Below are 26,656 nucleotides of genomic sequence, written 5' to 3' on the forward strand. Positions count from 1 at the left end.
TGCAAAACTGGCATCTTTCTTGAACTTCTACAACTTCAGCAGTCCCAGAGGGGAAGAAACAGTAAAAGGCCTCTCTGAGCGGGGAGGACAAGGCTCTCCCTGACCTGGTGCCTGCTAAACTATCAAGTGAGCGTGGTATGTTTGTGCAGAAAATCTGCTAAAGTCTGCAAGGAAATAAAAATTGCAGAATAATCAGTATGTGTAGTAGGTTCAGCATCCCTGAAAGTAAGAAACTGCCAGCATTGTTCCAAACTGCTGAACAGGAGCAACATTGGCTCAGAGCTGCGTGTGAATACAGGTTTGCCATTGTTCCTGCAATGCTGACAGGCAACATCTGTTGCATACTGTCCTTTAGTTTGTGTTACCAAGTTCTGAATTTTTCCTTTGTATAGGGAATGAGGTGTTGATTAAAACCACTTTGAGTTGGAGATGAAGCTATGTCTCCTTTGGGAATGCGACAGTTAACAGTCCAGTGATTATTTTTTGTCCCACCTTCTGAACCTTTAAAATTAATTCTACAAGTGAATTGCTTTTGAGCTGAGAAAAGACTTGTGCATAGCTGACCTTGTTGATTCTGGCCATAGTGTTGTGTTAGGAAGCTTTAATGCAATACCCCTGCAGTAATAGACAGATAAGTATGAGGAAAACTGAATTAATAGTAATTATACCTTTATTTTTTACTAACTCAAGCTGTCAGTCAAATTACAAGGTCTGCATGGTTGCCAGCTAGTTTTATTTCTCAGTCATATATCTTCAATATATCTTTAATAACCACTGTATTTAAACAGAGCATTAAAAATACAGGCTCCATCTTGCCTGTATTCAGCAAGAGGAATACTTTGGAATTCAGCAAGAGGAATGAAATTACTGCATACTCTCAAGATACCTAAAAGCTGTGCATATATGGGGGGTGGCAAGTACGTGCAGGACCTTTGACACTGAAAACTGGCAAAGATCTGTACAGTATCATCTGTTTTATAGTTTTTTGTCCAATAGAGACTGCAACTACTTGGAGACCTTTTATTTTTAGGCAGCAAGGTCATTTAGTCTCTTTTTTTTTTTTTCTGAGAATGAGGCAGAAATATATTTTAAATCTTTGAGGATGTAAATCCTAATGTTCAAACTTCATTTTTTTTCTTTTTTTTCTCAAGGTACTGCAACTGTTCTATGCAGAACTTTATTCGAGTTGGAGCACTCATCTCATTCTTGAAGATTTCTCATTGTTTTTCTGCAACTCTGAAAGCAGAAAACATGTTTGTCCATCAACTGTTAAATTCTTATAATTGTTTTTCATCAAAATGGAAATCAAATACTGCTCAGAACTATGGGCTGAATTAGCAGTAACCTAAATTCATGACATGAACGATTAATGAGATGTTGAGAACAGTCAGCTTTTATTTCAAAGTCAGTACTTTAATAGTGACCTCTTCTGTAGGTGTCTAAAGTACTTGTTCTCTCTGTGGCTTGGGTCAACTGCAAGGACAAATTCTCCTTTTAAGCCAGTTGTATGATAGAGTCTTGTGCTAGCTTAAAGAGTTGGCATCAATACTCTTGAAATTTAAGCTTGTGTTTCTGTAGAAACTAGAGACTGTAATGAGAATTAATCATTGTCCTCCTTTATCCATCCAGATGTTTGCTCAGCTGTTGTGGGAAAGCTTATTCACTTTAGCAGATGCTGTGAAAAATGACCTGTGAAATGGATGTGATACATACACAGATTTTTTTTTTTTAAATTTGTTATGAGAAAACTGTGTAAAACTAAAACACCAGAAAGCCAATCCAACGTAACATTATTTTCATTTTGAGTATAAGGGCAAAGAAGTAGCCCTCTACAAAGCTGTCTCTGAAATACTTCAGACACCGTAAGAAGACTCCTAAGTCCCAAACATCCCTTCTTTGGGTGTCTGCAGCTTGTATGCAGAGGTTTGCACTAAGAAGTTGTATTGCTCCATTTAGTTTTGCTCTGAGTGCTGAGGGATATCTCTTACAATAGTCCATGGCAAATCATGTGGATCAGAGGCTGTTTGTATCTTGCTGTTGAACTTGGTGGAACAAGAAGGTGAGTAAGTGGAATTGCATGCTGTGCTTTGGGGCACGGGGCAGGAGAACATGACTCTGCTATTTTCTGAGTCTTTCAGATGTGCCTGTGAAGGGGGATGGTTACTGATGGTCTGAAATGGCATTGGTATGAGCTGTGGGCCACACTGAACACAGTCCGGTAAAATCTCTGTCTAGTGACCCCATCCATTCTAGGATCAGGCTTAGTCTGGATTGAACCTTGCTTCAGCGTTACCATGGAGGTAGTTACAAAACTACTGGGCTCCTTGGTGTCACATGGGAATCAAATAATGGACGCTACAAAGAGCACGATTAAATCCTTTTCCTGGTTTTAACTTTTATTTCTGCAAGTAAAAGCACAAATCCTAAAAGAGGACAGGCGTTAGCTTGTCGATGTTGTGCAAGAGATGGAATGGGAGCCGCTGTTCTTTTCATGCTTTTGTTCCAAATCCTGTTTTGTTACATCTGAAGCTGACTAGAGAGGGGTGTAGGCGAAGGTTGCCTAGGGTGAGGTTAATCCATTGCCACTGATCATCTTTGATGACAGGTCTGTGAAAGGTCAGCACTTCAAAATGACTTCCTGAAGTATATGTGCAGGATGAGTACTGCATCCCAGTCTTAAAACTATCACTGGATTTTGGGGCAGCCATTAGCAGTTTTAGCAGCTCCCATTCCTTTTCTTCCTGAGACCTGGAAGCATTTTTCTCTTGGTTCAGAAAGATGTTGTCTCAAGGCGACTGTTTCTCCTCAGATGCTTTTCATGCCCTCCCATAGCACTGCTGCTCAAGTTTGGGAAATTCTGCAACACCTTTATCAGTAACAGCTCTAACACTGCTCTATATACTGTTGAGTTTAGGGCCCCTAGAGCCCCAGATTCTGAATCTCCGGTCCTTTGTACCAAGAACGGGCCTAGAAGTCAGGTGTGAAGTCCTTGTTTAGAGCCTGTTGCATCACTTGTCACCTGTGAGGAGGAGGGTCAGTAGCCTGGGTAGCACACTGGGAAGTCTGTGCTACACAGCCCCCATTGCTGTGGCCATAAACACACTTGTTATGGGCAAACTCCCTCGTGCTGATTGCAGCAGAAATGCCCTTTGCCCGTGTGCAGCACGTAGTCTCATTTCACCTACTCCCACGTACCCACCCCTGGAGACTACAAATTGGCTGGTCTCTTGCTGCTTCTCTGGTCCTTGCTCTGGAACAATATTCCTCCTGTTTTCTGGAGAGAGGGATGGCAGGAATACTAAAGGGGAGTAATTTTTTCTGTGGTCTGGAAGTGTTAGTCCTCCCTTATCTAGGAGGGCTGGTAACACTTCTTAGTCGTCCCTCAGTAGGTTTTGAGCTTTTTCCATTCAGATATGGTCATGAATGTGACTGTGCCATGTCTGTAACTGGGAATTAATCCTTCTGACTATCTATTCTGCATGTTGCCTGTTTCAGCAGTGTACCTTGGCATTAGGACAGCAATTGTGCACACACTGCTGCTCCAGCAAGAGGGATGGTACTTTGTCTTCCCAGCAATCGGCACTAGGGTTTGAGTTGAAATGTAAATGTTCCTGGATAGTCAGTTGTTATTATGTATTGCCTGAATGCAGCTCTAGAGCTTGTGATGGGAAAGAAGCAGAAATACCATTCTTGCAGTACTTAGCCGAAGCTGGAATTTAATTTTTTCTAGTTCTGGTGCTGGTGTTTACCTTGGCACCTTTCTGGTTAGACAGAGGGAAGTCAAGTCACTGAAGACAAGATGCAATCTGCTCCTCTTTTGCATTGGGAAGGATACTGAGGTAATAAAATGCGAAGTTAAACAGGACCTGCAGTAGGGAAACTACTGCATGCTTTCTTCTGATCTTGAAAGGTATTGGGACTTATGGGATGTGACTTTGATCCATTTCCTAAGTGCACAGAGCAGTTGTCTGCACATGGGTGGAGAGGCAAGAGATTCCATTTGCAGCCCAAACCAATTGTCTTGAGATGTAGGTGGCTGGGGTCCAGTGTTTGCTTTTCTTATTAACCTGAAGACTGAACTCAACTTAAGAATCTTAAAGTGCTTTTTACATTTATTTTTAATATTGTCAGCATTTTACATTGTTTCCCCCCCCGTTTTCCCAGTTAGTTGGCTTCTCCAGTTCAGCAATGGTAGGCTCCATGTGTTGTAGGTCCCATGATTCCATGACACTGTGGGATGATGACCCAGGAGCCAGGCAATGGTTAAGGCTGCCTATTTATGGCCTACAGTGGGTACCCTCTACGTTATCTTTGCGGATGGAGATGGGCATGGTTGACGTCAAGAAAGGATGTGTTGGCCGACGGAGGAGGTGCTGTGGAGCCAGGATGATCATCTTTTGGCTCTGACAAACAGAACAGACCAGAAGAAAATCGTAAGACCGGAACCTTGAAGCATGCCAGGCCCAAAAATTAAGACTCATTTGAACAGGAAACAGAACCACCCTGCATATGTCAATAAGCTTAATGAATTACGTGCTACCACACATGACTATGTTACTCAGCTCTCCACTTCTATCACGCCATACAAAAAAGGAGGAGGAGGAGACCATTGGGCTGTATATAAGAAGGGTAGAAACTTCACTGAAGTACAGGGAAGACCCAAAAAGACCTCAGGGACAGTCAACGGACTACTCTCCTCTCTCTCATCCCAAGCAGGAACGTCTTCGTGGTAAGCCTTTGTGTCTGATTGTTGCTATTCCCCGGGTTAGTAAAACATTATTATTGTTGTTAGAGCTTTGTTGCAGCAGGTGCATTTACCAATGGCAATTTCACATCTGAATTTCTGTTGCTTCAATAAACCGAACTGTTTGTGAATCTGTGAGCGCAGAAGTTCTCCTTGATTGCAATCAAAGTGTAAAACACACTATTTGTGAATCTGTGCTGGTGGAAATTCCTATTGAACATGACTAGAGTTACAGTGATGAATTGCTTCTAATCCTAAATTAAGTGTAGCCATACCCAGCCCCTCTTGCCCCAAGGCCCAGCTGGAATGCAGGGGGGTTTATTTTCTGACAGATTTCTTACTTTTAATTCAACACACTCGTGTCTCTGTGTATCTGTGTGTGTATATATATATATCTCTCTCTATATATATGCAAGATGCCTGGTGACTCTGCTCAGACTGTGCTAAACTTCCCTCTTCAGAACCACCTGTCATGTTAAAGCAGTCACCTATCGCTGGGGGCTTATCTCCCCCCGACCTTCCTACTCAAGAAGTGCAGGATATCACCAACCAGGTGAGTTGTGCCTAGTCTCTAGATGAAGTCTCTGTGTGCAAAGAGCTGAGTGCTGAAGGTTGCGTAAAGGCTGAGAGACCAGATGGTGATACTGAAGCAGGGTTTAAACTGGCTAGCTTCAGTGAATGTTCACATGTAGTTCAAAGCCCAGCTCTGCTATGCCAGCACTGAAGTGGCTTGTTTGAAACGAGAGGAGGCGTATTTGAAGGGAGAAGTTTGTACGTGGTAGAACTAATTCCTCCCTGAAGGCCATGGATGGGACCAACTACATGCCAGTCTGCCCTAAAAAATGATTTAAACAGGACAAGGCACTGGTCTTCTAGGTGAGGAGAGCTGGCTTGCATTTCTGTGTAACAGTGTGGTTGACACAGGGTGTACCCTTACAGGGGGCATGGCTTGGTACCTCCGTCCTTTGATCCAGAATCAAAAGGGCAGCAAGTAGCAGTTTGCTGTCTGTAGTGAGCAGGAGACTGTTCAGCTGGACAGTTTTGGAGCAGGGGAAATCAATTAGGAAATCTCCTTCTCACAGGATTTTAAATAGTGCTGGAGGCAGTGCTAGGAGGGAGGGCTGGAGGTCCTGGTGTAAATCGATTTAGAGTGGGGGTTCTGGATTTATTTTATCAAGGATGTATGTTTGAAAGGATGGGATTTGAAGTGGTAGATGTGAAAGAAAAGCCCGAGTATGAATGTACCAACCATTTTTCCTTTTCTTTTACAGGTTAAACTACAATTTAGAGTCAGAGTAAACGGGAGCTATGACATCTTTAGAGCCATACTCTACAGGACTCAAGTAGTTGCTGGGACAATGTACTTCATTAAGGTTTGTATATGATATAGGAGGGAGTGCTTTGCAGTTAAACAATATAGGTGACGTGCAGAGTAGCTTAGAGCTGGAAAGAGAAGCAGATGTGGTAGAAAAGCATCTGATGTGAGTAATAGAGTTGAGGAGTATCTCAGGATGTTTATAAAATTCCTCTCTTCGGCGCTACTGTAGAAGAGGATTAGTTCTTTCTGTATTTTCAAACCCCTCTCTCTGCTGTAGAGGGAAACCCGGTCCTGCTTAGTTTAGATCCCTCTGAGAGCACCATTCATCCTCTACTAGAAAACGTTACCCACATCTGTGAGCAGCTTCCTGTGAAGTAGCAGGGAAGAACTTGCTGGCTGTGGTTTGCATCTGAAAGCCAGCGAGCACTGCTGAGCAGCAGGCTGGCCTTCTGGAGCAGAGCACACCTGGCATGGGACTGCTGTCTCTCAAACCCCACGTGTGTGGGGACATGTGCCTGGAGGGACACGCTCCCCTGACAAGAGTCAGAATCTTTAGGAAAGAAATTGTCTGGTAGCATTTGTGGGAGAGTAATTCTGCAGAGAGATGTGGTGAGCATTTGCTCCACGCTTCTCATATTTAGTTGATGACAGGAAGGACAGACAGTGCCAAACATCTCTCCCAGGTGCTTTTTTAACATAACACCAGTTGTTTGTGCTCTGTGGGCACCAGGGGACTGTACTGACAGACTACCTCTTCTGTGGCTAGTCAGTGTCTTAGCTACATGATTGATATTTATCCTTTCCTTGCTCCTGTGAGATGGGCTTTCACGTTGTGGACAAAGCACTGAGTAATGAAGAGTAACAATTTACTAGAGGGCTGAAGTCCAACCAGAAGTCATGCCCAGTTGCATCCCAGATTTGTCTCTTCTTTCCCAATCTGCAGACAAGGCTTTCAGGTTGTCATTGCTTCTCAGGACCACATGCTGGTTTTGGAAGGATCTTTCTGTACTTTCTAAGAGCAGATGTTGTCTCTGCATCTTGTCCCAGCCCGGAGTCATTAAGACTCACTGCGTCTTGTCTTCCACCCTGAGTGTGCCAAGAGGCTGAGAGCTGATGTGCTGCCATCTTGGTGACCAAAACAGGACACCATCAAAACCTTCCTCCTGTTCCGCCTTCTGGTGCTTCCACCCTCAAGCAGTCCTGCTCATTTTCCCTTCATCTGAGACTGAAGGTTTTTAATAGAGTTTAATAGAGTTTTCTCCAGGTGTAGAAAGTTTTCTGCCAGCAGGTATTACCCAGACTTGGGTGAAGAGCTGTGGAAGTAAAAAGTGGAGATAGAACCTCAAATTAAGCTCCACGGCAAAGACAGTCTTTCAAGTATGTAAAGAGCATCCTTTTGTTTGAACCTGCTTCAAGCCCATGCTCCTCACTTTCCCCCTGTTTTGTTTTCTAGGTCCAAGTTAGTGGTACTGACTATGTCCACTTAAAGGTGCTTGTGGGCCCTCCTGCACAGAACGTATATCCTACCCTTATCGAATATCAGACTGGCAAGACCAGAAATGATCCTCTGGACTACTTCTGAGACACGATGAGGGCAGTGCTTCACTTCTACAAGTCACGTGGGGGTTCTGACCATGACAGTAAATGCATGAAAATAAAATAAGGCTTGAAAGCTATTTGTTCCTTTGCTGTGTGTCATGCCTTGGGCCGCTGCCCGGCTAAAGCTCAAGTAGGCTCCAAAATACTGTTTCAAGCTGTTTCTGCCACCTGGGGTACTACAGCTGTAAGACAGGGCCCACCCACTTCAGCTCCTCTTTCCAAAACTCTGTTGGGTATCTTGGGCTTTTTGGGTTTGTTTCAGTGCATTAAATGCAAGCTACTGGCGACTTGTCAGAAAGAGTGGGAGATAGACAATTTCTGGCACGGGGGAACTGAGAACCCAAACTATCCTCCCTTAAGTGCAGCTTCACTCACAGGGAGGAGAGGGGTGGTGGGGCGGGGAGCAGGAACGTGTGCCTTGAAGGAATGGGAAGACAGTCTGCTTCCACCATTGGTCAACAGAACCCTAAATTTAACAGCAGCAGGTATTAGAAACTAAACGGAGCTTGTGGACTAACAGGGAGGACATGGTGAGAAGCATGAACCAGACTGGGCAAGAAGGCATTGTTTCCCCTGCCATCACCTATAAATAAATGCTCTGCTGGGGTTTTGAGCAGGCAGAGCTCTGCCAAGTTTGTGAGGAGACTGGGGATGCAGGATCAGGCTCTTTGTTGAGATGGTTCCCTGCCTTTCAGCCAAGTTTGCTGATGGAAATCTCCCTGCAGAGCTGATCCACTCTGTTGTTGCTTCACTAACGAATGGTTCAGGAAACACCACACTGGGGCATGCTTTCCAGTGGGATTTTGAGCCATGGTGAGTGGGATGGGGCAGCCATCCATGTCAGCATCTTCTGGAAGGACATGCCAATGGAGGTTCTCAGGCTCCAGCTTTCAACAGAATGAGGTTCCTCAACTTGTCTTCATCCGTGCTGTGTTGTGTGACACACAACAGGCTTTAGGGCACCTGCCTGACCAGACCTCCTCTTCCCTTGGACTCAGTAGGATGAGAATATATCCCCTTGTCTGTGCACGGGAAAAGGGTTTGGTTGTAAATCACCTTCCCAAAGAGGGTCCTTGCTCCTGAACTTCCCTTGTGCCCAGAGTGTGTGTCACTGCCATTGGCTGCGGGAGTGGCTCTCAGGCAGCCTGTGGAGCTGGAGGCCTAGAGCTCCAGGTAAGAGTACAGTAAGGGGGGGGGCGGGGGTGCCGCGTTGCAAAAAAGGGGGGAGGACCGTGGCACTACACGAGTCCGGGCCAGGAGAGTGGGATGCAGGTAGAATGCTTTATTCCCGTGTGCACCCAGTCTTTATCAGCTCGGGAGGGGAAAGGGCCAGAAGACAGGACAGAGCATGAGACAGACAAGCGGGGGACAAATCAAGGTAGGGATAGGGGCAAAAAGGGGAGGAGCGCAGGAGGAACCAGGGGAGGAAAGGGCGAACGGGGGCTGTCTCCTGTCTGCAGCTTTTCCAGCCAATCGGCAGAGAAACAGAGGAGCAGGGAGGCGAACAGGCCGGGATGTGACCGAAAGACACAGATTCTGGGGGAACGTACAGTGTGTGTGTACCTAATAACTATAAAGTCTGCATCATAAAGTCCATTCAATCACTGTACATCCTTTTCCACTTCTGAGATTTTCCCCATTCTGATTCCTAGTCCTTCACGGGGGAGGGGGCTTTTCCAGCAAATATATCATGATTTTTCTGTTGCTATAAAATCATAGAATTATCAAATTATGAAAGTTGGAAGAATTTGGTCGTCGTGAAGCAGACTGAGGGGAGGAGGCTCTTTACTGGTACCACAGGCTCAGCATAGGCTGGGCTGAGATCTTTGTGCTGCTGAAAGTCAGGTTTCTACTGATCTTTCTTGATGTATGATGTCAGAAATCTTTTGAAATCAGGATGAGGAGCAGAAGGGGAAACCTTTTTTTTCAGACCAGCGTGGTGAAAGTCAAGGCTGATGTTCCTGTGATCATGAAAACAGATCTTCAACTGGTACGTGGAGGGCTACTTTCCTCTAGTTCTTGAAAACATTCAGACCATGTGTCATACAACCCAGTCACAATGAGGTGTCTTTACGCTGTGAAACCAGAAGGCTGAACTACTGACTCGGGCGTTCACAATCGTTCCTCCAGAACTACCTTTGTTTCTGGCTTAAAGATGAGTTGTAAATACATAAATCTGGGGTTTGGATTTTGGTCAGAGGATTTTTATATTTTTGTTTGCTTTGTTTTCTTCCTGTACCAGTGTTTTTATTTACTGTAGCTTGTAGTTCTTCAACTTGCATATACAGGACCAGGCCGTAGTGGCCTGCAAGCTGTCAACTTTGTTTCTTCCTTATTGGGGTAGGACATGGTGCAAGATGTTATTCATCTTCACGACTATAAAGAATGCCAGAGATGTTCTGCCAGCAGAGATTCTCCAATATAACAGCAGCAAATTGAAGGGAAATTCTCATCTGTGCAAATGCAGAGTGCAGGCTGGAATGGTACGTAATATCAGATGTCACAAATCCTAAAAGAGGACAGGCGTTAGCTTGTTGATGTTGTGCAAGAGATGGAATGGGAACTGCTGTTCTTTTCATGCTTTTGTTCCAAATCCTGTTTTGTTACATCTGAAGCTGACTAGAGAGGGGTGTAGGCGAAGGTTGCCTAGGATGAGGTTAATCCATTGCCATTGATCACCTTTGATGACAGGTCTGTGAAAGGTCGGTCAGCACTTCAAAATGACTTCCTGAAGTATATGTGTAGGATGAGTACTGCATCCCAGTCTTAAAACTATCCCTGGATTTTGGGGCAGCCATTAGCAGTTTTAGCAGCTCCCATTCCTTTTCTTCCTGAGACCTGGAAGCATTTTTCTCCTGGTTCAGAAAGATGTTGTCTCAAGGCAACTGTTTCTCCTCAAATGTTTTTCGTGCCCTCCCATAGCACTGCTGCTCAAGTTTGGGAAATTCTGCAACACCTTTATCAGTAACAGCTCTCATGTATCATCATGGCTGGGCTTCGTGAACGAAGATTTGAAGAAGGACTCTACCCACGTTTGTTACAAGTGCGCTGGTGGCTAAAAAGGCCAATACGAGACAGGTACGTCCGGTTGCAAAAGGCACAACAGAAAGACTCCTTAGATGATATATTCTGCAAGACACGATTCTTTCTGCATTGCCTTTTCTCCTCAAGGGTGATCCTGCGTGCATTCTCAAAAGCAGCAGCAGCGTTATAGATGGTGTGTCTCCAGGTCTCCCGATTGGAGGCCAGAGTAGAGCAGTTATGTTGATCAATATGGCCAAGGCTGAGATGTTGTTTCAGGGAGTCCTTGTATCTTTTCTTCGGGGCTCCTCTCTTGCGGCAGCCGGTGGCAAGTTCACCATAAAGCAGGATCTTAGGGAGGCGGTGGTCCTTCATCCTGGAGAAGTGCCCTGCCCAACGCAGCTGTGTTCTCAGCAACATGACCTCAATACTTGTGACTGCTGCTTGTTCTAGAACAGATGTATTGGTCACATAATCTGACCGGTGGATGTTTAGGATTGAATGGAGACAGCGTTGATGGAAGCGTTCTAGGAGACGCAGGTGGTGGCGGCAACACTGCTCTATATACTGTTGAGTTTAAGGCCCCTAGAGCCCCAGATTCTGAATCTCAGGTCCTTTGTACCAAGAAGGGGCCTAGAAGTGAGGTGTGAAGTTTAGAGCCTGTTGCATCACTTGTCACCTGTGAGGAGGAGGGTCAGTAGCCTGGGTAGCACACTGGGAAGTCTGTGCTACACAGACCCCACTGTTGTGGCCATAAACACACTTGTTTTGAGCAAACTCCCTCGTGCTGATTGCTGTTGAAAGAATCTTAGATGATGCAGGACATACACTGCTTCAGGCCTGCTTGCACAATCCGGCCTGCGTGCCGGACGGCAGGGACCTGTGTTGTCCAGCAGCAGATGTGTGTCCTTGAGCAGCAGATATCAGAAAGCTGCATAGAGGAAAACAAGGAAGGAGGTTGTTATCCAGAGTGTGAGAAACCAGAAGATGGGGGGGCCTGGAAATGTGCCTTGGCTAGTAGAGCCAAGAAAGTTATAGATATCGCGTGTGAAATTAAATGTAACCAATAGAAAGTTAGACTAGAGCGTGTGAACCCTGTAGGACCCCTGATAATGTGTGTATTTTTGGAATAAAGTCAGAGCATTGACTGTACCTCTCTGAGGATGTGTCTCGGACTCTCGAGCTCGTTTTTGCATCTTCTCGTTTTAGATTGCAGCAGAAATGCCCTTTGCCCGTGTGCAGCACGTAGTCTCATTTCACCTACTCCCACGTACCCACCCCTGGAGACTACAAATTGACTGGTCTCTTGCTGCTTCTCTGCTCCTTGCTCTGGAACAATATTCCTCCTGTTTTCTGGAGAGAGGGACGGCAGGAATACCAAAGGGGAGTAATTTTTTTTGTAGTCTGGAAGTGTTAGTCCTCCCTTACCTAGGAGGGCTGGTAACACTTCTTAGTCGTCCCTCAGTAGGTTTTGAGCTTTTTCCATTCAGATATGGTCATGAATGTGACTGTGCCATGTGTCTGTAACTGGGAATTAATCCTTCTGACTATCTATTCTGCATGTTGCCTGTTTCAGCAGTGTACCTTGGCATTAGGACAGCAATTGTGCACACACTGCTGCTCCAGCAAGAGGGATGGTACTTTGTCTTCCCAGCAATTGGCACTAGGGTTTGAGTTGAAATGTAAATGTTCCTGGATAGTCAGTTGTTATTATGTATTGCCTGAATGCAGCTCTAGAGCTTGTGATGGGAAAGAAGCAGAAATACCATTCTTGCAGTACTTACGCGAAGCTGGAATTTAATTTTTTCTAGTTCTGGTGCTGGTGTTTACCTTGGCACCTTTCTGGTTAGGCAGAGGGAAGTCAAGTCACTGAAGACAAGATGCAATCTGCTCCTCTTTTGCATTGGGAAGGATACTGAGGTAATAAAATGCGAAGTTAAACAGGACCTGCAGTAGGGAAACTACTGCATGCTTTCTTCTGATCTTGAAAGGTATTGGGACTTATGGGATGTGACTTTGATCCATTTCCTAAGTGCACAGAGCAGTTGTCTGCACATGGGTGGAGAGGCAAGAGATTCCATTTGCAGCCCAAACCAATTGTCTTGAGATGTAGGTGGCTGGGGTCCAGTGTTTGCTTTTCTTATTAACCTGAGGACTGAACTCAACTTAAGAATCTTAAAGTGCTTTTTACATTTATTTTTAATATTATCAGCATTTTACATTGCTTCCCCCCCCGTTTTCCCAGTTAGTTGGTTTCTCCAGTTCAGCAATGGTAGGCTCCATGTGTTGTAGGTCCCATGATTCCATGACACTGTGGGATGATGACCCAGGAGCCAGGCAATGGTTAAGGCTGCCTATTTATGGTCTACAGTGGGTACCCTCTACGTTATCTTTGCGGATGGAGATGGGCATGGTTGACGTCAAGAAAGGATGTGTTGGCCGAAGGAGGAGGTGCTGTGTGATTCAAAGAAACCATTGAACAATGTGAAAAGCACTTTTATTACAGCTGGGGAATGCGAAAGGGGCAGGTGTTTTCCCCCGTGCACTCCACTGAGGAAAGGAATATCCTAACTTTTTCTACAGTTTGAAAGTAACAAGTTTAAAATTATCTATACACACGCTTGTGGTGGTTTCTTGCAGTCTGCCTTATCTAAATAGACACTTAGTTTTACCTCCTATTCTTGCCATTATAGAGTAGTTACATAAAGTTTTATCATTTCAAACAGTTTCAGGTTCCCCACCCCTCTCTACGTGCTAAAAAGCATTCCCTGATCCCTAAACTATTTTTATCTTAATTGCCCACAGTTTGGGCAGAAACTTTTAAGCAGTTTTACATTTTGCAAAGTCACACTTACATAGCTAAATTAACATAGTTAAATTTTATTTCACTTTCATTTCTATTTCAGTGGAGCCAGGATGATCATCTTTTGGCTCTGACAAACAGAACAGACCAGAATAAAATCGTAAGACCGGAACCTTGAAGCATACCAGGCCCAAAAATTAAGAGTCATTGAACAGGAAACGCAACCCCCCTGCAAGGTTAATGAAGTATGTGCTACCACACATGACTACGTTACTCAGCTCTCCACTTCGATCACACCATATGTAACAGGAGGAGGAGGAGACCATTGGGCTGTATATAAGGAGGGTAGAAACTTCATCGAAGTACGGGGAAGACCCAAAAAGACCTCAGGGACAGTCAACGGACTACTCTCCTCTCTCTCATCCCAAGTAGGAACGTCTTCGTGGTAAGCCTTTGTGTCTGATTGTTACTATTCCCCGGGTTAGTAAAACATTATTATTGTTGTTAGAGCTTTGTTGCAGCAGGTGCATTTACCAATGGCAATTTCACATCTGAATATCTGTTGCTTCAATAAACCGAACTGTTTGTGAATCTGTGAGCGCAGAAGTTCTCCTTGATTGCAATCAAAGTGTAAAACACACTATTTGTGAATCTGTGCTGGTGGAAATTCCTATTGAACATGACTAGAGTTACAGTGATGAATTGCTTCTAATCCTAAATTAAGTGTAGCCATACCCAGCCCCTCTTGCCCCAAGGCCCAGCTGGAATGCAGGGGGGTTTATTTTCTGACAGATTTCTTACTTTTAATTCAACACACTCGTGTCTCTGTGTATCTGTGTGTGTATATATATATATCTCTCTCTATATATATGCAAGATGCCTGGTGACTCTGCTCAGACTGTGCTAAACTTCCCTCTTCAGAACCACCTGTCATGTCAACTGTTGTTGGGGGCTTATCTCCCCCCGAGCCTGCTACTAAAGAAGTCCAGGGTATCACCAACCAGGTGAGTTGTGCCTAGTCTCTAGATGAAGTCTCTGTGTGCAAAGAGCTGAGTGCTGAAGGTTGCGTAAAGGCTGAGAGACCAGATGGTGATACTGAAGCAGGGTTTAAACTGGCTAGCTTCAGTGAATGTTCACATGTAGTTCAAAGCCCAGCTCTGCTATGCCAGCACTGAAGTGGCTTGTTTGAAACGAGAGGAGGCGTATTTGAAGGGAGAAGTTTGTACGTGGTAGAACTAATTCCTCCCTGAAGGCCATGGATGGGACCAACTACATGCCAGTCTGCCCTAAAAAATGATTTAAACAGGACAAGGCAATGGATAAATGGTATGTTCTCTGCTGGCATTGTTTTCTGGAGTCACAACTATGATGCAAGGGCAAATAGTGAGCCCGTGGGGCAAGGTGAGCTTGGCACAAGGCAGGCAGGTGGTTGGTCACAGGCAGTGGTCCTGTCCTGGAAGCAGCTGCGATAGCAGCAGCCCTGCAGTACAGCAGCTCTTTTTCAAATAAGTATAAATTGCATCCTTAGGAGCTGGAGGGGAGCAACGTGGCATGGGAAGACTCCGTCTGTGTGTCCCGTCTTGTCTTCCCACTCACCTGAGCCCCTTCATCCTCTGTCTGCAAGACGAGTTCTTCCCTCTTGAGCCATTGCATGAAGTGTAACTTATGCCATCCTTGAGGAAGGACCCCCAGGAAAGGGTGAGGCTGAAGGCATCAGCCAACACTGCTGCACACTCCCTGTGCAGGGCTCCCAGCAGGATTGATTTAGGTAGTGCACAGGTGGAAGGGATATTGTTTAAAACCCACTTTGCTTACTTGAAGGTATTTAATGTCACACAAGGCTTGTGATTTAGCAGAGGGATAAAAATATTCTGCTAACTCCATGCAGATCTGATTACTCTTAGCAAAATATAGCAATTGCAATACACAGTTCAGTGATGACACTGGTGTGGTCTCTGTCGCTGGTCTGTATAACATGCTCCCTGTCACGACACTAAGCTCCTCAGTCACCAGGAAGGGGTCGGTGCCTTGAAATTTGACTAATGAGTCTTGTGAAATGCCTCAAGGGCTTCCTTTGAACATGGCTGGGCCAGTGCTGCGTCCCAGATACTGAGCTACATTTTCAGTGCTGGGCTGTGTCATTTCTGGGTGATCAAAAGTATTTCAGCACTAGGCTGTCAGTGAGCAAACAGGCTCAAATTCCAAATATGAATGCTGGTTTCAGGCTGTTGTTGCCGTGGGATTTAGGTGCTGAAAAAATCTCCCGGAGCAGTTAATTAGGGGTGAGATAAGAAAGGGTTTATTTGCCAAGGCAGTAGATGTTACAAGACGCGCGCCGGCTGTGCCTGAGATGTTACATTTTATAATACCATCCATCCAATCCCAGATGTGTCCACCCTGTGGCCTTTACTCTGGTCAGCCCCGGGTCCACCCCCTTAAAATGGGTCTGGGGTGTATTTCGCGACCCCCCATTCATCCCATCTTCAACATCATCAGAGCAGAAAGGGTACATAGTTACCTAATTCTTGACCGTATTCTGTGGTTTAGGCCTTGATATGCTGTTCTGTCAACCATCTAGGCCTTGCCTTGACAAAAGACTAAACATTTCTATTAGCTTCAGAAGTAGGATTGATATGGGGAGCATAGAATGGGGTAAGAGGGTTAAGGAATGTATAAACAAGGGTACTGGAGAAAGGGAAAGGAACAAGGGACAAAAAAGGGGGGGGGAGGTTGCTGCTTTTAAAATCTACTTCCACTACTTATAAAACTTAGAGGTCTTACAAATCTTAGAAAAATAAAAAAACCATTAGGGGCTTAAGGCATCACTGTGCTAATGCTCCCAAAGTACAGGGCAAATATGGCATTTGAAATGTGGATGTAGAGATTTTCTGTTTGATTCCAGAAGAGGAATGATCTTAATTTTGGTGTTCTTTCATTCTCAGTAACTTCAGGAGAATGAAACCAGATGATTCTTTGCTCTTTATTTTCTGCCTTGTACTGAGAGCAGGAGAGAGAACTCTTCCTGGTCCCTCCCCATCACAGAGGCTTGGGTATAGTTCTCTAAGGAAAATACCCTTATGTTGGGCAGTCCTTCTGTGCTTCCAGACTGTGCATATTTTAGAAGAAAAGCATCAGAGGACCTGAGTGCAGCTCTGAGGCTGTGAAACAGAGCAGGGATTTTCAGCCTCCCAGGCTGACTGGCGTGGGCACTGGTGTTCCAGGTGAGGGGAGCTGGCTTGCACTTCTGTGTAACAGTGTGGTTGACACAGGGTGTACCCTGATAGGGGGCATGGCTTGGTGCCTCCGTCCTTTGATCCAGAATCAAAAGGGCAGCAAGTAGCAGTTTGCTGTCTGTAGTGAGCAGGAGACTGTTCATCTGGACAGTTTTGGAGCAGGGGAAATCAATTAGGAAATCTCCTTCTCACAGGATTTTAAATAGTGCTGGAGGCAGTGCTAGGAGGGAGGGCTGGAGGTCCTGGTGTAAATCGATTTAGAGTGAGGGTTCTGGATTTATTTTATCAAGGATGTATGTTTGAAAGGATGGGATTTGAAGTGGTAGATGTGAAAGAAAAGCCCGAGTATGAACGTGCCAACCATTTTTCCTTTTCTTTTACAGGTGAAACAACAGTTTGAAGACAGGGTAGATGAGAGATATGACATCTTTAGAGCCATACTCTACAGGACTCAAAAAGTTGCTGGGACGATGTACTTCATTAAGGTTTGTATATGATATAGGAGGGAGTGCTTTGCAGTTAAACAATATAGGTGATGTGCAGAGTAGCTTAGAGCTGGAAAGAGAAGCAGATGTGGTAGAAAAGCATCTGATGTGAGTAATAGAGTTGAGGAGTATCTCAGGATGTTTATAAAATTCCTCTCTTCGGCGCTACTGTAGAAGAGGATTAGTTCTTTCTGTATTTTCAAACCCCTCTCTCTGCTGTAGAGGGAAACCCGGTCCTGCTTAGTTTAGATCCCTCTGAGAGCACCATTCATCCTCTACTAGAAAACTTTACCCACATCTGTGAGCAGCTTCCTGTGAAGTAGCAGGGAAGAACTTGCTGGCTGTGGTTTGCATCTGAAAGCCAGCGAGCACTGCTGAGCAGCAGGCTGGCCTTCTGGAGCAGAGCACACCTGGCATGGGACTGCTGTCTCTCAAACCCCACGTGTGTGGGGACATGTGCCTGGAGGGACACGCTCCCCTGACAAGAGTCAGAATCTTTAGGAAAGAAATTGTCTGGTAGCATTTGTGGGAGAGTAATTCTGCAGAGAGATGTGGTGAGCATTTGCTCCACGCTTCCCATATTTAGTTGATGACAGGAAGGACAGACAGTGCCAAACATCTCTCCCAGGTGCTTTTTTAACATAACACCAGTTGTTTGTGCTCTGTGGGCACCAGGGGACTGTACTGACAGACTACCTCTTCTGTGGCTAGTCAGTGCCTTAGCTACATGATTGATATTTATCCTTTCCTTGCTCCTGTGAGATGGGCTTTCACGTTGTGGACAAAGCACTGAGTAATGAAGAGTAACAATTTACTAGAGGGCTGAAGTCCAGCCAGAAGTCATGCCCAGTTGCATCCCAGATTTGTCTCTTCTTTCCCAATCTGCAGACAAGGCTTTCAGGTTGTCATTGCTTCTCAGGACCACATGCTGGTTTTGGAAGGATCTTTCTGTACTTTCTAAGAGCAGATGTTGTCTCTGCATCTTGTCCCAGCCCGGAGTCATTAAGACTCACTGCGTCTTGTCTTCCACCCTGAGTGTGCCAAGAGGCTGAGAGCTGATGTGCTGCCATCTTGGTGACCAAAACAGGACACCATCAAAACCTTCCTCCTGTTCCGCCTTCTGGTGCTTCCACCCTCAAGCAGTCCTGCTCATTTTCCCTTCATCTGAGACTGAAGGTTTTTAATAGAGTTTTCTCCAGGTGTAGACAGCAAGTACTCCCCAGACTTGGGTGAAGAGCTGTGGAAGTAAAAAGTGGAGATAGAACCTCAAATTAAGCTCCACGGCAAAGACAGTCTTTCAAGTATGTAAAGAGCATCCTTTTGTTTGAACCTGCTTCAAGCCCATGCTCCTCACTTTCCCCCTGTTTTGTTTTCTAGGTCCAAGTTAATGGTGTTGAATATGTCCACTTAAAGGTGTTTGTGGGCCTTCCTGCAGAGAACGTATATCCTGTCCTTGTCAATTTTCAGACTGGCAAGACCAGAAATGATCCTCTGGACTACTTCTGAGACACGATGAGGGCAGTGCTTCACTTCTACAAGTCACGTGGGGGTTCTGACCATGACAGTAAATGCATGAAAATAAAATAAGGCTTGAAAGCTATTTGTTCCTTTGCTGTGTGTCATGCCTTGGGCCGCTGCCCGGCTAAAGCTCAAGTAGGCTCCAAAATACTGTTTCAAGCTGTTTCTGCCACCTGGGGTACTACAGCTGTAAGACAGGGCCCACCCACTTCAGCTCCTCTTTCCAAAACTCTGTTGGGTAACTTGGGCTTTTTGGGTTTGTTTCAGTGCATTAAATGCAAGCTACTGGCGACTTGTCAGAAAGAGTGGGAGATAGACAATTTCTGGCACGGGGGAACTGAGAACCCAAACTATCCTCCCTTAAGTGCAGCTTCACTCACAGGGAGGAGAGGGGTGGTGGGGCGGGGAGCAGGAATGTGTGCCTTGAAGGAATGGGAAGACAGTCTGCTTCCACCGTTGGTCAGCAGAACCCTAAATTTAACAGCAGCAGGTATTAGAAACTAAACGGAGCTGGTGGACTAACAGGGAGGACATGGTGAGAAGCATGAACCAGACTGGGCAAGAAGGCATTGTTTCCCCTGCCATCACCTATAAATAAATGCTCTGCTGGGGCTTTGAGCAGGCAGAGCTCTGCCAAGTTTGTGAGGAGACTGGGGATGCAGGATCAGGCTCTTTGTTGAGATGGTTCCCTGCCTTTCAGCCAAATTTGCTGATGGAAATCTCCCTGCAGAGCTGATCCACTCTGTTGTTGCTTCACTAATAAATGGTTCAGGAAACACCACACTGGGGCATGCTTTCCAGTGGGATTTTGAGCCATGGTGAGTGGGATGGGGCAGCCATCCATGTCAGCATCTTCTGGAAGGACATGCCAATGGAGGTTCTCAGGCTCCAGCTTTCAACAGAATGAGGTTCCTCAACTTGTCTTCATCCGTGCTGTGTTGTGTGACACACAACAGGCTTTAGGGCACCTGCCTGACCAGACCTCCTCTTCCCTTGGACTCAACCGGACGAGAATATATCCCCTTGTCTGTGCATGGGAAAAGGGTTTGGTTGTAAATCACCTTCCCAAAGAGGGTCCTTGCTCCTGAACTTCCCTTGTGCCCAGAGTGTGTGTCACTGCCATTGGCTGCAGGAGTGGCTCTCAGGCAGCCTGTGGAGCTGGAGGCCTAGAGCTCCAGGTAAGAGTACATTAAGGGGGGGGGGGGGTGCCGCGTTGCAAAAAAGGGGGGAGGACCGTGGCACTACACGAGTCCGGGCCAGGAGAGTGGGATGCAGGTAGAATGCTTTATTCCCGTGTGCACCCAGTCTTTATCAGCTCGGGAGGGGAAAGGGCCAGAAGACAGGGCAGAGCATGAGACAGACAAGTGGGGGACAAACCAAGGTAGGGACAGGGGCAAAAAGGGGAGGAGCGCAGGAGGAACCAGGGGAGGAAAGGGCGAACGGGGGCTGTCTCCTGTCTGCAGCTTTTCCAGCCAATCGGCAGAGAAACAGAGGAGCAGGGAGGCGAACAGGCCGGGATGTGGCCGAAAGACACAGATTCTGGGGGAACGTACAATGTGTGTGTACCTAATAACTATAAAGTCTGCATCATAAAGTCCATTCAATCACTGTACATCCTTTTCCACTTCTGAGATTTTCCCCATTCTGATTCCTAGTCCTTCACGGCGGAGGGGGGGCGAGGGGGGGCTTTTCCAGCAAATATATCATGATTTTTCTGTTGCTATAAAATCATAGAATTATCGAATTATGAAGGCTGGAAGAATTTGGTCGTCATGAAGCAGACTAAGAGGAGGAGGCTCTTTACTGGTAGCACAGGCTCAGCATAGGCTGGGCTGAGATCTTTGTGCTGCTGAAAGTCAGGTTTCTACTGATCTTTCTTGATGTATGATGTCAGAAATCTTTTGAAATCAGGATGAGGAGCAGAAGGGGAAACCTTTTTTTCAGACCAGTGTGGTGAAAGTCAAGGCTGATGTTCCTGTGATCATGAAAACAGATCTTCAACTGGTACGTGGAGGGCTGCTTTCCTCTAGTTCTTGAAAACATTCAGACCATGTGTCATACAACCCAGTCACAATGAGGTGTCTTTACGCTGTGAAACCAGAAGGCTGAACTACTGAGTCGGGCATTCACAATCGTTCCTCCAGAGCTGCCTTTGTTTCTGGCTTAAAGATGAGTTGTAAATACATAAATCTGGGGTTTGGATTTTGGTCAGAGGATTTTTATATTTTTGTTTGCTTTGTTTTGTTACTGTACCAGTGTTTTTATTTACTGTAGCTTGTAGTTCTTCAACTTGCATATACAGGACCAGGCCGTAGTGGCCTGCAAGCTGTCAACTTTGTTTCTTCCTTATTGGGGTAGGACATGGTGCAAGATGTTATTCATCTTCACGACTATAAAGAATGCCAGAGATGTTCTGCCAGCAGAGATTCTCCAATATAACAGCAGCAAATTGAAGGGAAATTCTCATCTGTGCAAATGCAGAGTGCAGGCTGGAATGGTACGTAATATCAGATGTCACAAATCCTAAAAGAGGACAGGCGTTAGCTTGTTGATGTTGTGCAAGAGATGGAATGGGAACCGCCGTTCTTTTCATGCTTTTGTTCCAAATCCTGTTTTGTTACATCTGAAGCTGACTAGAGAGGGGTGTAGGCGAAGGTTGCCTAGGATGAGGTTAATCCATTGCCATTGATCACCTTTGATGACAGGTCTGTGAAACGTCAGCACTTCAAAATGACTTCCTGAAGTATATGTGCAGGATGAGTACTGCATCCCAGTCTTAAAACTATCCCTGGATTTTGGGGCAGCCATTAGCAGTTTTAACAGCTCCCATTCCTTTTCTTCCTGAGACCTGGAAGCATTTTTCTCCTGGTTCAGAAAGATGTTGTCTCAAGGCAACTGTTTCTCCTCAAATGTTTTTCATGCCCTCCCATAGCACTGCTGCTCAAGTTTGGGAAATTCTGCAACACCTTTATCAGTAACAGCTCTCATGTATCATCCTGGCTGGGCTTCGTGAACGAAGATTTGAAGAAGGGCTCTACCCACGTTTGTTACAAGTGTGCTGGTGGCTAAAAAGGCCAATACGAGACAGGCACGTCCGGTTGCAAAAGGCACAGCAGAAAGACTCCTTAGATGATATATTCTGCAAGACACGATTCTTTCTGCATTGCCTTTTCTCCTCAAGGGTGATCCTGCGTGCATTCTCAAAAGCAGCAGCAGCGTTATAGATGGTGTGTCTCCAGGTCTCCCGATTGGAGGCCAGAGTAGAGCAGTTATGTTGATCAATATGGCCAAGGCTGAGATGTTGTTTCAGGGAGTCCTTGTATCTTTTCTTCGGGGCTCCTCTCTTGCGGCAGCCGGTGACAAGTTCACCAGAAAGCAGGATCTTAGGGAGGCGGTGGTCCTTCATCCTGGAGAAGTGCCCTGCCCAACGCAACTGTGTTCTCAGCAACATGACCTCAATACTTGTGACTGCTGCTTGTTCTAGAACAGATGTATTGGTCACATAATCTGACCGGTGGATGTTTAGGATTGAACGGAGACAGCGTTGATGGAAGCGTTCTAGGAGACGCAGGTGGTGGCGGCAACACTGCTCTATATACTGTTGAGTTTAGGGCCCCTAGAGCCCCAGATTCTGAATCTCAGGTCCTTTGTACCAAGAAGGGGCCTAGAAGTGAGGTGTGAAGTTTAGAGCCTGTTGCATCACTTGTCACCTGTGAGGAGGAGGGTCAGTAGGCTGGGTAGCACACTGGGAAGTCTGTGCTACACAGACCCCCACTGTTGTGGCCATAAACACACTTGTTTTGAGCAAACTCCCTCGTGCTGATTGCTGTTGAAAGAATCTTAGATGATGCAGGACATATCCTGCTTCAGGCCTGCTTGCACAATTTACTTCATAATATCCAAACTGGAAAAACTTTAAAAGAATGGATTGCTAGTATAGTTTGAATAATACTGTCAAATTACCAGACAATACTATAGTTATTGATATTATATTTCTACTGTCTCTCATGGAAGTTGATATTGTTTGCATATGCTTTATCCCAGGAGTTTTATAGCAAGTGGCAAGAATTGTTTAAAATCTCTGTCTCTCCTCTCTGACTGCTGCAACTTATAAAAGAAATCTTTTAATTTACAACTCCACACAAGATTATAAATAACAATGCATGAAGTGCTGAGCCTCACAGAAAAAGAGCCCTGTGTTAGAAAGCAAGACAGTGACTAGTTAGCAAAGCTGTAAATGAAAGGCTGATGTTTTTTGGACCTCCCCCTCCTTTCCCCCCCATAGGCCCTAGCTCGCATCATGCCCGCAATCTTTCGATAGCCTGTTAACTTCATAGCAGGATGGTTTCTGTTGTTTGAATGCTTTATCTAACTTGTGCATTCCTTTACTGCATGCCTTAGTTGAGTGACTTTTAATCGTGTCCTGGATATTTTTCTTTATGCTCTTAATGCTCTTGGGTTCTTCACAGCACACAGGCTTTGAGCATTTAACACAAGCAGTGACAGTGCCTGGTGCCAGATTGTATTGCACCACCTGCTTGGTCCTACATGATTCTCTGCAGCCTTTTATTAGTAACTGACAGCCAACCGCTTTGTACTATAAAACCTATTTTCCTCTCGTACGGTCAAGTTACAAAAATTCTGAAATTTGAAATTCTTTTGTGAAAATTGTTTAATAGTCTAGGCTCTATTTTGCAGAAATTCCACAGATTCATTCTGTAATCCGAACCCGTGAGATGAAACACTCCTGTTCGTCTATTCCAACTTGGAGTTTACGTCTACATTCAACAGTAGGATGCTGACCCCCTGTATGCTGACTGCAAAGAGATTATGATTACCTGCAACCACGGCACAGCATGCAAGTGACCCTGGCTGACCCAGTGAAGCAGGAACAGCTAGAGCCTATTCCGATCTCTTCACTAAAGATGGATATGGTTACGAAGATATTATTGTCTACCCTTTTCCTATTAGTCCTTTGTTGTAGATATTCGATGTTGTTTTCCTTGTTTTTCATCAATATGCTGCTTAACTTGTTCAACAATGGCATGGTCCAACCACAGACCATGCGGTGGGAATGTATTTGTGCTTAATTGGCTGATGCAAGTGCTGATAGATGGGAACTTTGTCCCTGAAACAACCATCTTGTATGACTTGAGATTAATTGGTATTTTGCTATTAGTTGACAACTCTCCAAAAACATTTGAGAGAAACAGTGAAAAAGAAGATGATGTTAAGACAGACCCCCGAGATACAGCACGCCACGGGCAAATCATATAAAGACCCATCCTTACATGGGACACTAAGCTCAAAGTCAACAAAGCTAAGCTTTTTATTCATGCAACAACTAGCCTAACAGTTTAATTTCAGTACAAAAAAAAAAAAAAAAAAAAAAGGTGGGGGGGGAGTGAGGAAAGATAAGTTCATGAGGTGGTCTTGCTGACTGTTTCTTGAGGTTGCTTGCCTAAATAGCCTGAATTGTTTTAAAGGTGGTGGAGAAGTGGAGCTTTTGAAGTTTTTGTAGTGACTACTGACAAGTTCTCTTTGAAGTCCAAAAGCCTATTTGCATAGAGAAGTGTGTGTTTTGCTGTAAAAATAGGAGTATATATTTATCTTTCAATTATAAGAATGTTTGTATGTATTTGGGGTTTGAATTGAATGTGAGGCAGAAATACGTTTATGTTTTCCTCTTTTCCAAGTTATACTCTGATAAAAACAAGAAATGCATAATTAGATCTTGCTCATCTGAGGGCAAAACACAAGAATGATAATTTCTCAGTCCACAACCAGAAAACACAGTAAAATACAACTCAAAAGTATGTTTGTGTGAGAGCATGAAGTGATGGCCATCCCGCATGAAAGTTGTGTGAATGTATGCATGTGAAGGTATGACTATATGATTATTAATATATTCTGGTTTTGCTCACAAATGCATAAACCATATTACCTCACATATGCATAAGCACCTTTGGATAAAGAGTGGGAGACACATAACCCTGAGTTAAATGAAGACCATCAGACAGACCTGGATTGTGCAAAAGAAAAAGGGGGAATTGTTGAAAGAATCTTAGATGATGCAGGACATACACTGCTTCAGGCCTGCTTGCACAATCCGGCCTGCGTGCCGGACGGCAGGGACCTGTGTTCTCCAGCAGCAGATGTGTGTCCTTGAGCAGCAGATATCAGAAAGCTGCATAGAGGAAAACAAGGAAGGAGGTTGTTATCCAGAGTGTGAGAAACCAGAAGATGGGGGGGGCCTGGAAATGTGCCTTGGCTAGTAGAGCCAAGAAAGTTATAGATATAGCGTGTGAAATTAAATGTAACCAACAGAAAGTTAGAATACAGCGTGTGAACCCTGTAGGACCCTTGATAATGTGTGTATTTTTGGAATAAAGTCAGAGCATTGACTGTACCTCTCTGAGGATGTGTCTCGGACTCTCGAGCTCGTTTTTGCATCTTCTCGTTTTAGATTGCAGCAGAAATGCCCTTTGCCCGTGTGCAGCACGTAGTCTCATTTCACCTACTCCCACGTACCCACCCCTGGAGACTACAAATTGACTGGTCTCTTGCTGCTTCTCTGCTCCTTGCTCTGGAACAATATTCCTCCTGTTTTCTGGAGAGAGGGACGGCAGGAATACCAAAGGGGAGTAATTTTTTTTGTAGTCTGGAAGTGTTAGTCCTCCCTTACCTAGGAGGGCTGGTAACACTTCTTAGTCGTCCCTCAGTAGGTTTTGAGCTTTTTCCATTCAGATATGGTCATGAATGTGACTGTGCCCTGTCTGTAACTGGGAATTAATCCTTCTGACTATCCATTCTGCATGTTGCCTGTTTCAACAGTGTACCTTGGCATTAGGACAGCAATTGTACACACACTGCTGCTCCAGCAAGAGGGATGGTACTTTGTCTTCCCAGCAATTGGCACTAGGGTTTGAGTTGAAATGTAAATGTTCCTGGATAGTCAGTTGTTATTATGTATTGCCTGAATGCAGCTCTAGAGCTTGTGATGGGAAAGAAGCAGAAATACCATTCTTGCAGTACTTAGCCGAAGCTGGAATTTAATTTTTTCTAGTTCTGGTGCTGGTGTTTACCTTGGCACCTTTCTGGTTAGGCAGAGGGAAGTCAAGTCACTGAAGACAAGATGCAATCTGCTCCTCTTTCGCATTGGGAAGGATACTGAGGTAATAAAATGCGAAGTTAAACAGGACCTGCAGTAGGGAAACTACTGCATGCTTTCTTCTGATCTTGAAAGGTATTGGGACTTATGGGATGTGACTTTGATCCATTTCCTAAGTGCACAGAGCAGTTGTCTGCACATGGGTGGAGAGGCAAGAGATTCCATTTGCAGCCCAAACCAATTGTCTTGAGATGTAGGTGGCTGGGGTCCAGTGTTTGCTTTTCTTATTAACCTGAAGACTGAACTCAACTTAAAAATCTTAAAGTGCTTTTTACATTTATTTTTAATATTATCAGCATTTTACATTGCTTCCCCCCCCCGTTTTCCCAGTTAGTTGGCTTCTCCAGTTCAGCAATGGTAGGCTCCATGTGTTGTAGGTCCCATGATTCCATGACACTGTGGGATGATGACCCAGGAGCCAGGCAATGGTTAAGGCTGCCTATTTATGGCCTACAGTGGGTACCCTCTACGTTATCTTTGCGGATGGAGATGGGCATGGTCGATGTCAAGAAAGGATGTGTTGGCCGAAGGAGGAGGTGCTGTGTGATTCAAAGAAACCTTTGAACAATCTGAAAAGCACTTTTATTACAGCTGGGGAATGCGAAAGGGGCAGGTGTTTTCCCCCGTGCACTCCACTGAGGAAAGGAATACCCTAACTTTTTCTACTGTTTGAAAGTAGCAAGTTTAAAATTATCTATACACACGCTCTTCTTGCAGTCTACCTTATCTAAATAGACACTTAGTTTTACCTCCTATTCTTACCA

At 45.0% G+C, this 26,656-nt stretch overlaps 1 protein-coding gene across 1 annotated transcript; it reads left to right on the plus strand.

Annotated features, from left to right (window-relative positions):
* Positions 1-3,814: 3,814 nt before the first annotated feature.
* On the plus strand, positions 3,815-18,803 carry LOC116782627 (cystatin-A-like). The gene is made up of 5 exons (XM_032679442.1): positions 3,815-3,839; positions 4,212-4,729; positions 5,206-5,297; positions 6,016-6,117; positions 18,581-18,803. The coding sequence occupies exons 2-5, from the start codon at positions 4,510-4,512 to the stop codon at positions 18,707-18,709; spliced, it is 543 nt and encodes a 180-aa protein (XP_032535333.1). The 5' UTR covers positions 3,815-3,839; positions 4,212-4,509; the 3' UTR covers positions 18,710-18,803.
* Positions 18,804-26,656: the final 7,853 nt, after the last annotated feature.

This window comes from Chiroxiphia lanceolata, chromosome 2 (genome assembly GCF_009829145.1).
Source record: "Chiroxiphia lanceolata isolate bChiLan1 chromosome 2, bChiLan1.pri, whole genome shotgun sequence".
NCBI lineage: Eukaryota > Metazoa > Chordata > Aves > Passeriformes > Pipridae > Chiroxiphia > Chiroxiphia lanceolata.

Bases quoted from the DNA above. Each gene is read 5' to 3' on its own strand.
- LOC116782627 (XM_032679442.1), top strand. From the start codon at position 4,510: ATGTCAATAAGCTTAATGAATTACGTGCTACCACACATGACTATGTTA. The intron at 5,298-6,015 runs GTGAGTTGTGCC...TTTCTTTTACAG, and splicing joins TGCAGGATATCACCAACCAG to GTTAAACTACAATTTAGAGT. The intron at 6,118-18,580 runs GTTTGTATATGA...TTTGTTTTCTAG, and splicing joins GGACAATGTACTTCATTAAG to GTCCAAGTTAATGGTGTTGA.